This window comes from Dendrobium catenatum, unplaced genomic scaffold, assembly GCF_001605985.2.
Source record: "Dendrobium catenatum unplaced genomic scaffold, ASM160598v2 fragScaff_scaffold_264, whole genome shotgun sequence".
Lineage (NCBI taxonomy): Eukaryota > Viridiplantae > Streptophyta > Magnoliopsida > Asparagales > Orchidaceae > Dendrobium > Dendrobium catenatum.
The window spans coordinates 1,306,915-1,320,466 of NW_021318726.1; the positions used below are offsets into that span (position 1 = coordinate 1,306,915).

General features: G+C 37.2%; 1 protein-coding gene across 2 annotated transcripts in view; it reads left to right on the forward strand.

The window, feature by feature from the left end:
- Positions 1 to 3,310: 3,310 nt before the first annotated feature.
- LOC110099159 (protein TIC 40, chloroplastic) overlaps positions 3,311 to 13,552 on the forward strand; it is a 40,565-nt gene continuing 30,323 nt past the window's right edge. The window contains exon 1 of one of the 2 annotated variants that reach the window (XM_020826244.2): positions 3,311 to 3,627. In XM_020826244.2, coding sequence (XP_020681903.1) covers positions 3,414 to 3,627 — 214 coding nt within the window. In that variant the 5' untranslated portion in view covers positions 3,311 to 3,413. The remainder of the gene's footprint in view (positions 3,628 to 13,552) is intronic. The other variant, XM_020826245.2, reaches the window with a different exon arrangement.

Genomic DNA, 13,552 nt, shown 5'->3' on the forward strand with positions numbered 1-13,552 from the left:
TATGGAGTGATTGCCATACTATGCTTTCAAAGCCATGAGAGTTGCGATTTGCTCTCAGGTTGCTTTTGGGTTGGGGCGGATGGTTGATCACTGCTACACGAAAAATTATTATGTGTAGTGTCCGGACATGTGCGGAGGCTAATTCGGACGCGTCATGTCACCCAATGCATTGCACAATGCATTAGATGATGTGGCGCGTCCGGATTGGCCTCCAGACACGTTCGGACTCCGCACAGAATAATCTCTTTGCTCCTTGATAGATAATGTCATTAAAATTGAACACTGAAGTTCCTGTTCAGTTCTTTGAGATTGTCAACCAAGCATCATATTTGTTGACAAAGTAGTGTTTGATTTAGAAAAAGCTATTTTTTCCTTGGACAAAATTAGATTTTATATTCTAGCCAAAATATGGATCTTGAGGTGATTTTATTTATTTTGAGATGAGGGCAATACACGATTGATTAATCAAATTTTATGTAATATTCAGTTCAAATTAAATTCAGTTACTTTAGTATCTATCTTAATTATATTTTAACCAATTCTTCCCCTTCTGCAAATCTAGTTTTATTCCTCCAAAATATGAATCAGTTAATCTAGTAATTTTCATTTAGTAATCATAATCTTGTTTCAAAAAGTAAATAGAGCTTTATTCTTCCCAAAATGGATTACTTTAGTTAGCTTATTGAATAAATGCGAAATTAAATTGTAGAACTTTCATTAGCATTTAAGTAATATAATTCAATGTTCATCGTTAACCTGATTAGTATATCATTTATTCTTAATAGTCTTAACGATTTTTAGGTCACTTAACTTAAAACAACTTATTTAGAATCGAGACTTAATTTTTTGTATTTAATTAATTTGAATACTCTATTAATCAGAATAAATTAGCTTACTAACAATAGTTTATTAATTATTATTAATCATACTTAAGTATTTATGATTTTTAAGTTAACCTCTTTGTTGTCTTGAGCATTCATGGGCCTAAAAGTCAGTTAGTCATAATTCAAATCTTTCATTTACCTTCTTATCTAAGGAACTTTTATTTGGTCCGGTGAACGTACGTAGAGCTACGTTCGGCCGGCACTAAGATCGCAGGCACAAAACGAGAAATACATTATTATTATTATTATTATTATTATTATTATAGTTTTTTACCTTTATTATTATTTTTTTTTACCAACTGTGATTTTTCTCCAGAATTTTGACAGGTGTTAGGGTTCGTCTGTAATAATTATGATTGCAGTTTTTTTATAAAAAAGATTATAGATTTATTATGATGAAAATAATTTTTTTAAGAATTGATGTAAAAAATAGTTTTGCTGCATAAAAATTTATTGAAAATAATAAAAAAATAGTTGTAAAATAAAAATTATAATTGTGATTTAAAAGACAAAGCAATGAAAAAAATGCCCCAAATGAAGCCTTAGTGAAGCTAATGGCAAGATTGTAAACGGTTCAAATTGACAAAAAAGTATGGCTTCGGGGCTTCCACCCTTTTGTCTTACCAGCAAGCTGCACAATAAAATGAATCATATGAGTTGAATGTAATCATAAGAAAATTTGTATAAAAAATAATTGAAGCTTTTTTTCTGCGAAAAAAGACAACAATTTTCAAAATTTGCAAATAATGAAAATAATGTACTTTTTATCAAAGAAAAAAAAAATCAAATTCTATTAATGTTTTTATGTTTTATTTAAATAAATATTCATTATTCTTGTCTTTAACGTAAATTAAAATATTAAATTAATGCAAGATCAAAATATATAAAAATATTAAATAAATAACATTATTTAATGCATTATTTTCCGGAATCAATTAAATTGGGATCACTAGACCAACGCTATAGAACAAGTTATGGGCTTCCGAATTTTTACGTTCACTCAAATATAATGGGCTCCCGTTTACGAACAATTATTACGTCCTCTGACCTGACGTAGAGCTACGTTCGGCCGCCAATAACATGTCGCCACGTGCTCTTACTCTAAACCGCGCGGCCCGACGACTTGACCCGGAGCAGAACCCGGAAATGCTATGTTCGCGATTTTCTCGATATCTCGGTATTTGCTAGGTATTGCTTTGTAAAAATGAGAAATATCGCTCTGTGAAGACCAATACCATGCAAATACCGAGTTGTACCGAGTTTTTTACAACTCGGTACAACTTGGTATTTGCTCAGGATTTGCTCGGTATTGCTAGAGATTTGCTCGGTATTGCTAGGTATTTGCTCGGTATTGCAAGAAAAAACTCAGTACAACTCGGTACAACTCAGTATTTGCTCAGGATTTGCTCGGTATTGCTAGGTATTTGCTCGGTATTGTTAGAAAAAACTCAGTACAACTCTGTATTTCTCAGGATTTGCTCGGTATTTGCTCAGAATTTGCTAGAAAAAACTCAGTACAACTCGGTACAACTCGGTATTTACAACTCGGTACAACTCGGTATTGCTAGAAAAAACTCAGTACAACTCGGTGCTAGGTATTTGCTCGGTATTATTAGAAAAAACTCAGTACAACTCGGTATTGCTTAGGATTTGCTCGGTATTGCTAGGTATTTGCTCGGTATTGTTAGAAAAAAACTCAATACAACTCGGTATTGTTCAGGATTTGCTCGGTATTTGCTCAGGATTTGCTAGAAAAAACTCAGTACAACTCGGCACAACTCGGTATTGCTAGAAAAAACTCAGTACAACTCGGTATTGCTAGAAAAAACTCAGTATTTGCTTAGGATTTGCTCGGTATTGCTAGGGATTTGCTCGGTATTGCTAGAAAAAACTATTATTTTCTATCGACTCCAAGGCAGCGCAAGCCGAAGCTTCTCCGACCCTATCTCCTTCTCCATAGGTTGATCTTCCACTAACCTTTCTCCATTTTTTCAGCAAAGTCCGACGCCTCCCCCCTTTCGATCCCTTCAGCACACAGAGAGAGAGAGAGAGAGAGCTTCTTCCCCATACTCTCCGACGTCATTCCCTTCTTCAGGATGGAAAGTTACTCCATTTTGATCGCAAGCAAAAACGGGAGCTCGCTGTATCTCTCTTATACGCGGTTCTTCGGCCAAATCCTTTGGAGAGAGAGTTAAGAAAATGCATGTGCGAGAACCCAAAAAACAGCGGATCAGGTTGGCATCTTTTCTTCCTGCTACGTGGCGCTAATACATTGGTGACCGAACGTACACCGGACCAAATAAAAGTTCCCCGTTTACGGCCCAGTAAATATAGAAACCAGCAGTTGTGGCAGGGGCATATTGGGAAAGCAACTTTCTCTTATTAAGTTATTATCATTTACTGCTCGGTGACCGGTCACACCACGGGCACGGCACGGGCCTCACTTCGGTCCTCCTCTCTCTCTCCCCCATAGCATAAACCCTCGCGAGCAGTTAGGGTCTAGGAAGTCTGCTTTGTGGCTTGCAGGAAATGGAACATCTTGCGCTGGCCTCGAGCAAACTCTCCGTCTTCGCCAGTTTCCCGGCCGCTAACGATAACCGAATCCGGCGATGGCCAGCCTTTCCATTACATTCGGTGCCGGCGAGCGGGAGAGGAATCCGTAGATCAAGAGACTCCAGGTTCCTTGCTTCGTCCATTAGACGCGATAACAGCGACGATGCTTCGCAGAGAATTTCGAGGACAGGTACTTGTTTTATGCATTTCTGGGGATTCGATTGCTAGCACAGTTATTTTAACTAAAGGGCGGTTTGACTGCTAGTAGGAATTAATAATTCTGTTAAATCCGGATTTAATAAATTATATGAGGGTTAAATGCTGAAAACAGTTTACATGGTAGTTGTTAAATTTAAATTTTGGCAATCTGTTTGATATATATTTCAGGATTTAAAATTTTATTTGGTTGAGTCAACTAAAACTTGAACAAATAAACTTTCCCCTTCCATAGAGAACAACATTACTGCAAGTCATCAATGGTACATGATGAAAATTTTTATGACGTAAAACGTATTTTAGGTTGGTGACTACATAAAACAAAGCTCTCTATAAGATTATTAATATAAACAGAAGTCATCAAATAAGTTTCAAGGGAATGAAATGTGCATCATATGATAAAAAGCTTAATTTTGCGAATTGATCTGTTTAGGTAATGCATTATTAACAATTCTACAACATTTTTATTCAGTTTACATCATGCTATAGTCATTATCATCATTAGCCTCATCCAAACTATTTAAGTTCTCTAAGTATATATTTAGAAAATATGATCTAGATATAATTTGACTAATAATCTCTCTCATTCCAACTAGCAAATTCAAGTTGGTAGAAAATTATTAAGGGATTGCTTGGTGTATTATTTTTTTAAAAAGAAAATTCATGTATTTTTAAAAATGTGGAGTAATTGGAGTACATGCATTTTAAAAATGCATAGTTGTTTAATTGGATAGAATTTAAATGCATTAAAGCACCTTTTTTTATTGTTATGATACATTTCAAATGCATTGAAAAGTGGTAGATTGCGGTATGCAGTAGTTGGGGGATGGTGATGGTTGCCAGTGGGTGAGGAAGCTATGGTAGCTAGTTGTGAGTTTTCAATGCATTTGGATTTCTTCTAATTTGAGAGAATTGCAAATTCGTCAAATATGCAAAAATAGGCATTCCGGGGTATTCCAGCTCTCCTACACAAATGCTTTATATTTGGTTTACTCCAAACCAAACACCCAAAAAATTGAAATCATAGCATTCTTTATACTTTACTCTCATTATAGTTGCAACTAAATAATGATAAAGAGTAAAAATTAGAATAAAAAAATAATTAATAATGCTTAAAAAAGATTATGCACCAAAGATTCATAAAGATATAAAACTAAAGCTACATCAATATTACAAAGAAACCTTTTGATACTTAAAAAAAGACAATAACTTGAATAAGAGAATGACATCTCTATACTTTTTTCCTTAAGCTAACCAAGCATTTACATTGTTACCTCATTGATCTTCTTGTTATAAGCATTCTATTAAGAATCAATAAAAGAAATTTAGATGGCTATATTCTTGGTAGCACTTCTAACATGATGGTGAAAACTTCAATTACTAATTTTATTCATATTTCTACAAGCAGTTCATTCATTGTTAGAACTAAAATAGCATGAAAGAGTGGTTGACTTTGGGAAGAGATGGAGTGATATTGATTTGGAGTCGGGGAGGAATTAAGATGTAGAAGGGGAGAGCTGAATCTAGGGGATGGAGGCAGGGAAGAGAAGATTGGAACGGTCGAGTAGAAGGATATTGTTGCAGAGAGGTAAGGGTCGATCGAAAGGAGATTGAAAAGAGATGTCTGCTATTGCGGAGTAGCTTTGCCTATGAGTGGAAAAAATAAGGATGAAAATGGATGATTGTGACAACGACCCCATAGGTATGTTTTTATTGACTATAAATTGATTAAAATCACTGAATTGAGGAATGTAGCAAAGTTGGGATTTACTGTAGAACGTGGTATAAATGTGATAACGAGAAATGAATGCTAGATTGCAGTTAAAAAAAAAAAACCAAAGATATATTACAAGATTTATATATATAATGGAGCAAATGCAAAAAAATGGTGGGAAGCCTTTGGGACAACAAGACATGTATTGGCTCCTTTTATAGACTTGGAAAACTGCTGGATAGAACGCGATAGATTCAAGGAGATGGCCTAGGAATGCCGGAGATTGATTTGGTTGTAGTCTCGGACTCCACTACAACCCCTTTCCTTCATATCCTCTCTAAATTAGGAGAAATCCACCTCAAGGAATGGGATATCTCCCTCTCTCTCAGATTTTCAAAACCCTTAATAAAACACTCCAACTCCCCTTTTCCAAAAGGAATGCAAGGTCTTTATAGAGTTCAAGGCTTAAAAGAGAATTTACCACCTTACTCCTACTTAAGTAATTAATAAAATGACAAAAAAGAAAATAAAGCTTAAAAAAAATACAAAAAGAACAACACTAATACGACAACAACAACAACATCAAGCCTTTGTCCCATTACGTGGGGTTGGCTTCATGAATCCTTTTTCGCCATTGTGTACTGTTAAAAGTCAATCTCTCATTTAAATCTAATAAAGAAATATTATTTCTAATATTTTCTAACCATGTCTTTTTAGGTCTACCTCTACCTTTCTTAATATAAGTCAAATCTAAACCTCAACTTTCATAACCAGGTCATCGGAAGGCCTCTGTTTCATGTGACCAAACCATCTAAGGCGACTCTCTCTAATCTTATCTTCAACTGGAGCTACTCCAACCTTTCCATGTATATGCTCATTGTGTATCCTATCTCTAACGGTAAAGCCACTCATCCACCTAAGCTTCCTCTTCTCTGCAACACTTAACTTACTTTTATGCTTCCCTTTTAATGGCCAACATTCAACACTATAAAGCATTGCAGGTCTCACAAGCATCTTATAGAATTATATCTTAAGTTTGAGGGGGACTTTTCTATCGCACAACAAGCCCGATGCATTCCTCCACTTCAACCATCCAACTTGAATTTTGCTGATAATATCTCCATCTATTTCACCATCACTCTGTACAATAGATCCAATATATCTAAAACATGTACTCTTATTAATGACTTGATCGCTCAAAGTCACAATCCCCTCATTAGGCCTATTGCTACTAAAATTACACTACATATATTCAGTTTTAGATCTACTCAAGCGAAAACCTTTGAACTCTAAGGCTGACCTCCATAATTCAAGTTTACCTTCAACTCCCTCTTTAGTCTTATCAACAAGAAGAATATCATCAGCAAAAAGCATGCACCAAGGTACATCCTCTTGCAAATGTCTAGTGAGAACATCCATGACAAACACAAAAATATATGGGCTTAAGGCTGATCCTTGATGTAATCCAACCTAAATAGGAAACTACTTGGTCAAATCACCTTGTGTTTGAACACAAGTAAAAGCTCATGCAAACATATCTTTAATGACAACACTAATAAAGCCCTAAAAACAAAAATAATTTCAAATATAGTCTTATCAAAATGGGATTTAATTTTTTATTGGATTCAAGGTTTTTTTCATTGTTTGATAAATACTTAGGTTAAATTCCACTTGAAATTTTCCTTAAAACTGCTGGTTAACAACCCCATAGAGAGCTTGATTCTCTTATAGTTTTAAAAGTATAGTGGGTTAGGACTTAGGATTGATTTAAATTAGTATAAATTAATTATGCAAGGGAAGAGTTTGTTGTGCTCATTTTGGCTTAGTAAGAGTGTGTTGACCTCTACCAGTAAATCCAAAAAGAAACAAGGGGGGGATTAAAGAATACATATATTTTCCATGTCACTCGGCCAAATCCCGCAAATCCGGCTGAAATGGCGCATACCTCAGATTGTCGAATCCGCGATATCTGCCTGAAATCTCGCCGAAAAGTACTGTACATGCAGCGCCGTTTACGTCGATTCCCGAAAATCCTTCGCAGGCCTCGATCCTTGCCTTCTTCGCGTCTATAAAACGAAGAGGGAGAGACTTCCTTCGGCTGCTGCTTCTTACACGCGATCGAGCTCCCGACACCTCCTTACTTCTCTTGCCCGAAGCCACTCGCTCTTCAACCTCCTCAGGCCGCCGACCTCCACCAAAGCCGTGCCCTCTTCTTCATCCCGAGAGAGAGAGAGAGAGAGAGAGAGAGAGAGGAGAAGAGAAGGAGATGAGAGCAGATGAGAGTGAAAGAGAGAGAGAGAGAGAGAGGAGAGATCCTTACCCTACCTTCTCCCTGCGCCGACGCCCAGCTTCCGATCTCCCCTTACCCGAGCTCCTCTACCTTTTGCCGACTCCAAGACGAGAGAGGGAGAGCTCCCGTGCCCTTATCTCTACCTCACTGTAAGCCCAACCCCGTTTCGCCCCTTCTGTGCTGTTCGACCTTGCTCATTCGACGCATTCCCACTTGTTGGACCGAAAGTTAAAACATTTGATCGGAAGCAACAACGTGAGCTCGTACGGCTGTGTAAGTAACTTTCTCCCTCATGCGATTCTCGGCCAAATCCCGACAATTTGCAGAACTGAGGGATTTGGGTTAATTTTGTTTTATATAATATAAATTTGATTTTATAATATATTAGTTAATTATAATTAATTATAATTAATTTTGTAATTAGTTATATTTATAAGTTAATTATTATCAATTATTATAATTAATTATTATTTATTGAAATTAATTAATAAGTTATAATTAATATTAAATTAATTTATAACTTATCATTTTAATTAATTTTAATGAATTTTAATTAATTATTTAATTAATTATAATTATTTATAAATGACTAATTAAAAATAATTAAGTAATTAATTTTAATCAATTAATGCTAATTATTAATTAAAAAAAAGGAAGAAGAAGAAATGCTTCCCCCACTCTCTTAACCTCGACCAACGTGTCGAGTCGGTGGTCTGCCCATGCACGCCTTTATTGAGCGTGGTGGGAGGGCAACCGCGGCGCGACACCTACGACGAGGTAGGCGAGTGACCCCTCGATTCACGTGTCAACCACTAACACCCCGCAGGTACGATTCTTCTAAACTTAGATTCTCGTTCTCGAAGTTCGTGGCGAACCGGAAAACCGCCCCAAGCACGCCTTTAGTGGCGCTTGGTGGGATTGGGACCCCGTCCGACAGCCTACGACGATGCGGGCAATCACCTAAAACCTTGCTTCATATCGTGTGCAAACGGAAGAACCGCCCCATGCACGCCTTTTATGGCCGTCGGTGGGATGGGGACCCCGGTGCGCACGTACGGGCGAAGCGGGGTAACTTATAAGTACCCCCGGGCGGGGGAAATCAAATCTTTATCTTTCAAAAATGTCTTTTTAAAACCCATGCACGCCTTTATTGGTCGTGGTGGGAGAAACAAAATATACAAACTGCCGCGGGTGTCTCACAAACACAACCGTGCACGTCTTTATTGACGTGGCGGGTAGGCGGTCTCTTGGTTTTCCCCAAACGGGGGAGACGCCGGGAGGCTGCCGAAATTTTGTCTGAAATACAGACAAGGACTTGGAACCATTTGGACTTGTGGACTTGATGCAATTAATAAAAGCTCTAAATGAACTTGAATGATAACATAAGCTTGGACTTGAAACAAGAGAACTAAAACTTGTACTCAAACAAGAATAGATGATTCATTTTGAATTCGGACTCAAACAAGGAACTTATGGACATGCATTTGAACTGGGTTTGAACCAAGTGAGGGTGACTTATGAACTTCAAACTATATTAAGAGTTTTTTAATTCAATTTGAGCCTAAAAGAAAAATACAAAAGGACATGCTATGATTTGGGCCTCATTTGATCATGATTTGAACAATCGTGGGGACTTGTAACTTGAGCAAGAAGGACTTGAATCAAAGCTCAACTAAAAGAATTTCATTTAAGCTTGACCTGAATAATTGAACTCAAGCAAAACTTGGATAGATCACAAGAACTTTGACATCAAACTCAAATCTTCAACAAACTCAAACGAGTTTTGCTTGGATGCGAATAACAATGATTTTTGAGCCTAATGTGGTTGAATGAGAGGAAACTCAAATCAAACTTGATTTGAATTTGAGTATTGGTTTGAGTACTAAGTGGATAAGATTTCCATGTGAATGTAAATATAAGAACTTGCAAGAACTTAAGGAGACTTTGAATAATCATAAAGAGAAATGATGATTGCAACATCCCACTTGCAAGTGGAGAGATTTGTCATGCAGGAAAATATACCGCGGTCTCTTATAAGCACAAGGAAATTGGCACCTAAATGAATATGGCAAGTGGGTGGCTAATACATGTGAAGCAATCAACAATGAACACAATCAACCTGATGGTTAATAACGATCTGCTTATAGACACATCGACCTCTTATGGATCATTGAAATTTCATATTGTCTGAATTCAACGAATCACTAGCAAACATGAATGAGACAGTCGTAGTGAGTTTAATCCACCTACGAGTCATTCATATAAGCAAATACATCAACCCCTTGCGAGCAGAAGGATTTAACATGGAATAAGTGCAAAGGCCCCTGAAGGGTGTAGAAATTCATACGACTTGTTATTTCGTATACAAAGACTATATAACTGCTATGTGAACAAAATACCTACACACCTACAAGTTATCATAGCAAAAAAATGGTGAATGTCGACTCCTACGAGTCATCATAGAAGATCACGTCGTACACCCGATGTGATGTTCACGAAACACAATGTGTCAAAAGATCATAACAAATGCAAGAACCTACGAGAAAGGCAGGAGATTAGTTAGTGCACTGTGACCCGCCTACAAAAATCAACAAATAGTGCACGGACAGATCTTACCTGTACGAAGCCATGCGAACCATTAAATTCAGAAGCTGCTACGCCACGCCACCGGATCTGCAATCACCGTACAAGCAGACAGAAGGCGTCTATTCCAAAAATACCCCTGCACGTGCACTATAATTTGTTATACACATAGGTACACTAAAAAGGGGTAAAATACAATTCTAAAACCGCATGGCCCCGACGAGCGTGTTATTGGTTACACACACGTGACGTCTAGGGATGCTGCGCGGGTGACAAGTGAATTCTAGTTCGAACCCGATCCTCCTATACGGGTCAATAGGAGTCGACAAGGTTCGAACTCTCAAACAAATATACGATGCTACGACCGTTATATTTGTCTTAATACATTCATATTGGGCCTATAACAACGAGAATTCACTATCAAAGGGCAATAAGGCCTACAAAACTCGATCCTCTGTCCGACAGCCCGACAGAGTCGACAAGGTTCAATCCATAAAGAGAAATGACCCCCAAACACCCCGATGATGGCCGTATTGATTGGTTATCTCAACTGGAGGGGTTTCACAATATTTCTCAAAGTTCCACCCAATGTCCATAACCAAGTACTCAAAACTCCACCCAAATACCCACAAAAAACCTAAAATTCCAAAAATCCCAAAATTCCAAAAAATATTTAAAAAATGAAATAAAATCCATTCCCAAAAACTTAAAAGCAAAATCCATCCACCCTCCGCAACAGTTTGTCGGGGCGGACAAATTAAAATTTATCTCAGCTCACAAAAGAGCTAAATGCCTAGTCGAAAATATTACTAGGATCCATTCTCAAACAATCTCTTGCCAGTAAGGGCGTGGTACGTGTCCTCTAACCGGCAGTTTCGCCGCCAAATGGCACTGCAGGTAAACGGTTATGACCCGGGGCCCTCTGAACCGAGTGGTTTTGCCGCCAAATGGCACCACAGATAGCGGTTATGGCCAGAGCCAATACGCTCCTTAATGGCGTTAAATCCTTGAGATATGAATCAATAGGATATGATCGATAGGGCACAAAGCCCTCTGTTAGCTAAGGTGGATTCAAATTTGTCCCTTTAGACAAACATTCAACCCCGGTCTACAAGGTTCCCTTGGACGAAGCAACCCATGGCTGCCGACAAGGATCCTTCTGTCAGGTTGGGTCGACTACCTCCTCTGACTAAGTAGACCAGGGACCACGATGGCCCGGGACGACGGAACCATGGGATCTTGATCGGGTCTATCATCCATTCCCCCACCATCCGCTTTAAGTGCAAGATGGTGAAATTTCTGTTTTAAATATCAAACTTCCAAACTCTCAATTATTTCCAAACCAAATTCTTCGATTTCCAAATCAAATTTCTACCAATTTTCAAATTCCAAACCCATGCCGCTACTATATGCCAGATACCACGTATTCTCTATACGTATCTGATTGACGACTAGCCTTAATCGAAAGTTCTCTCTCGTGATCGGGAGGGGTAATTAACTATAGGGGCTTGCGCCTATAGGAAACCAGAACTCAGATCATAAAGTCCTCGCAAAATGAGGGCGAAATCTCTGGGTAGTGTCTTATCTACAAACCCATCTGCCTTCCAAAATTTACCTCGGAACTTAGTTCGTTAAAACTCCCTCGCCAAATAAGAAAAGCGAGCGGAGGCCGGGGCCGAATTTTCGGAGCCCACAGAGTGATAGTTTCAATTTTCTTGTGCGAATGAAATTGATTTTAGGGAGAATGAGATCCAAAGTAATTGCCTTAGTTAATGTCATAATCAGGAAGCATTTTTATATCAAGCTTTGAGACTCTTGGAACCATCATTTTGAATATTGAATAAGAACATTCTATTTCTTGGTATTGGCATATTAGCATTAAAGTTGCCAATATTCTCTTTTAAGAAGTATTTTGTTTCAAGTGAATATCATATCATTTCTTCAAGAGTTATCCTAAACTCAATTGAAGGAAAAAAAAAGGAGCTAACATTGTCTAATATAGACATAAAATACATTAAAAAAAAACCCAACACAATAAACTCTAACCGGTTATATATTTAGATTATATTACAAAAATATATAATTATATTTTTAATCTCTCTCATAGGTTATGTAAAGTAGAAAATTGGTATACAAAGTTTTTAAATAGAAAACATGATCAGAGGAAAGACCACAGAGCCTTGCTTTATTGAAATCTTCCACTATTATTAAAGAGTTATGAGATACTTCCCATTCCCATATAATTGAAGAAGTCATCAATACAATGCAAGATGACGAGATATCAAAGTTGTTGTTATAAGTTGTCGCATAAAATTAAGGATGTTATTGATGCATGCAACAACAAATTAATCAAGAGTTCTAGCTACGATTGACTGGGGATTAGAGTTGCAGCGCACCCCTGGGCAACTTGTCTTGTAGGTGGGGTTATGATGCAATTGATATGAGCGAGGACTGTGACATAGGTCTTTTTGTAGCAGGGGGCTGTGATTTATGCAATTTTGGTGTCTATGGACTCGGTAAGAGCTGCCTAAGGCCCTAATCTTGTATTGGGGTCATTTTATCATTTTGAACTTATTCGGTTAGGGTTTGTATTTAATGATACCATTCTTTATCTTTTGTGAATGCATCATTATTTCTTATTCGTAAAAGAAAGTATTGATTTACCAAAGCTTGGAATGTGGACCTGCTGAACTATCAACGGAATTTGGTCATCTATAAATAAATCTATTTTAAATAATATATGATGCATATCAAACGAAAAATCATAAACCACTTTTGCAAAGCAGGAACATCAAAGGTGCTTCATTCAAAGAAATTGCCCAGTTTTTCTCTTGCCAATATCATAACACAAGTGAAATCCAATCCTGGAAATACAACATCCCACTCTTTTTTACTACTCAAGGTTTTGAGAAATTTCAAAACCGAGAAATCTCTACCGGGGCAGGAGCTATCAGAGAACAATAAGCCGATTCGGATTTGCGAATTATTACAGATAATTCTTTGGTAGAATGGAAGGAATTAGGAGACGAAGAGTCCACAGGAAATGAATGGGAAGATAAAAATATTAGAAGAAAGAATTTTTTGGTTAGGCGCATACTTTAAATACTTCTCATTGTTTCTTCAATATGTTTCTTATTTACGGATTCTTGCTTCTTATGCATCTACACGGCCAATATTACTAGATATAAGTTCTAGATGCTGCTATTACATAAAAGAATATAACCTCTTTAACTTTAGTTCTTTTTGAAATTGAATTGTATGTGCACCTTATGCTGTGAATATGTTATGCTCATTTTTCTGTTCTTTGTTTGT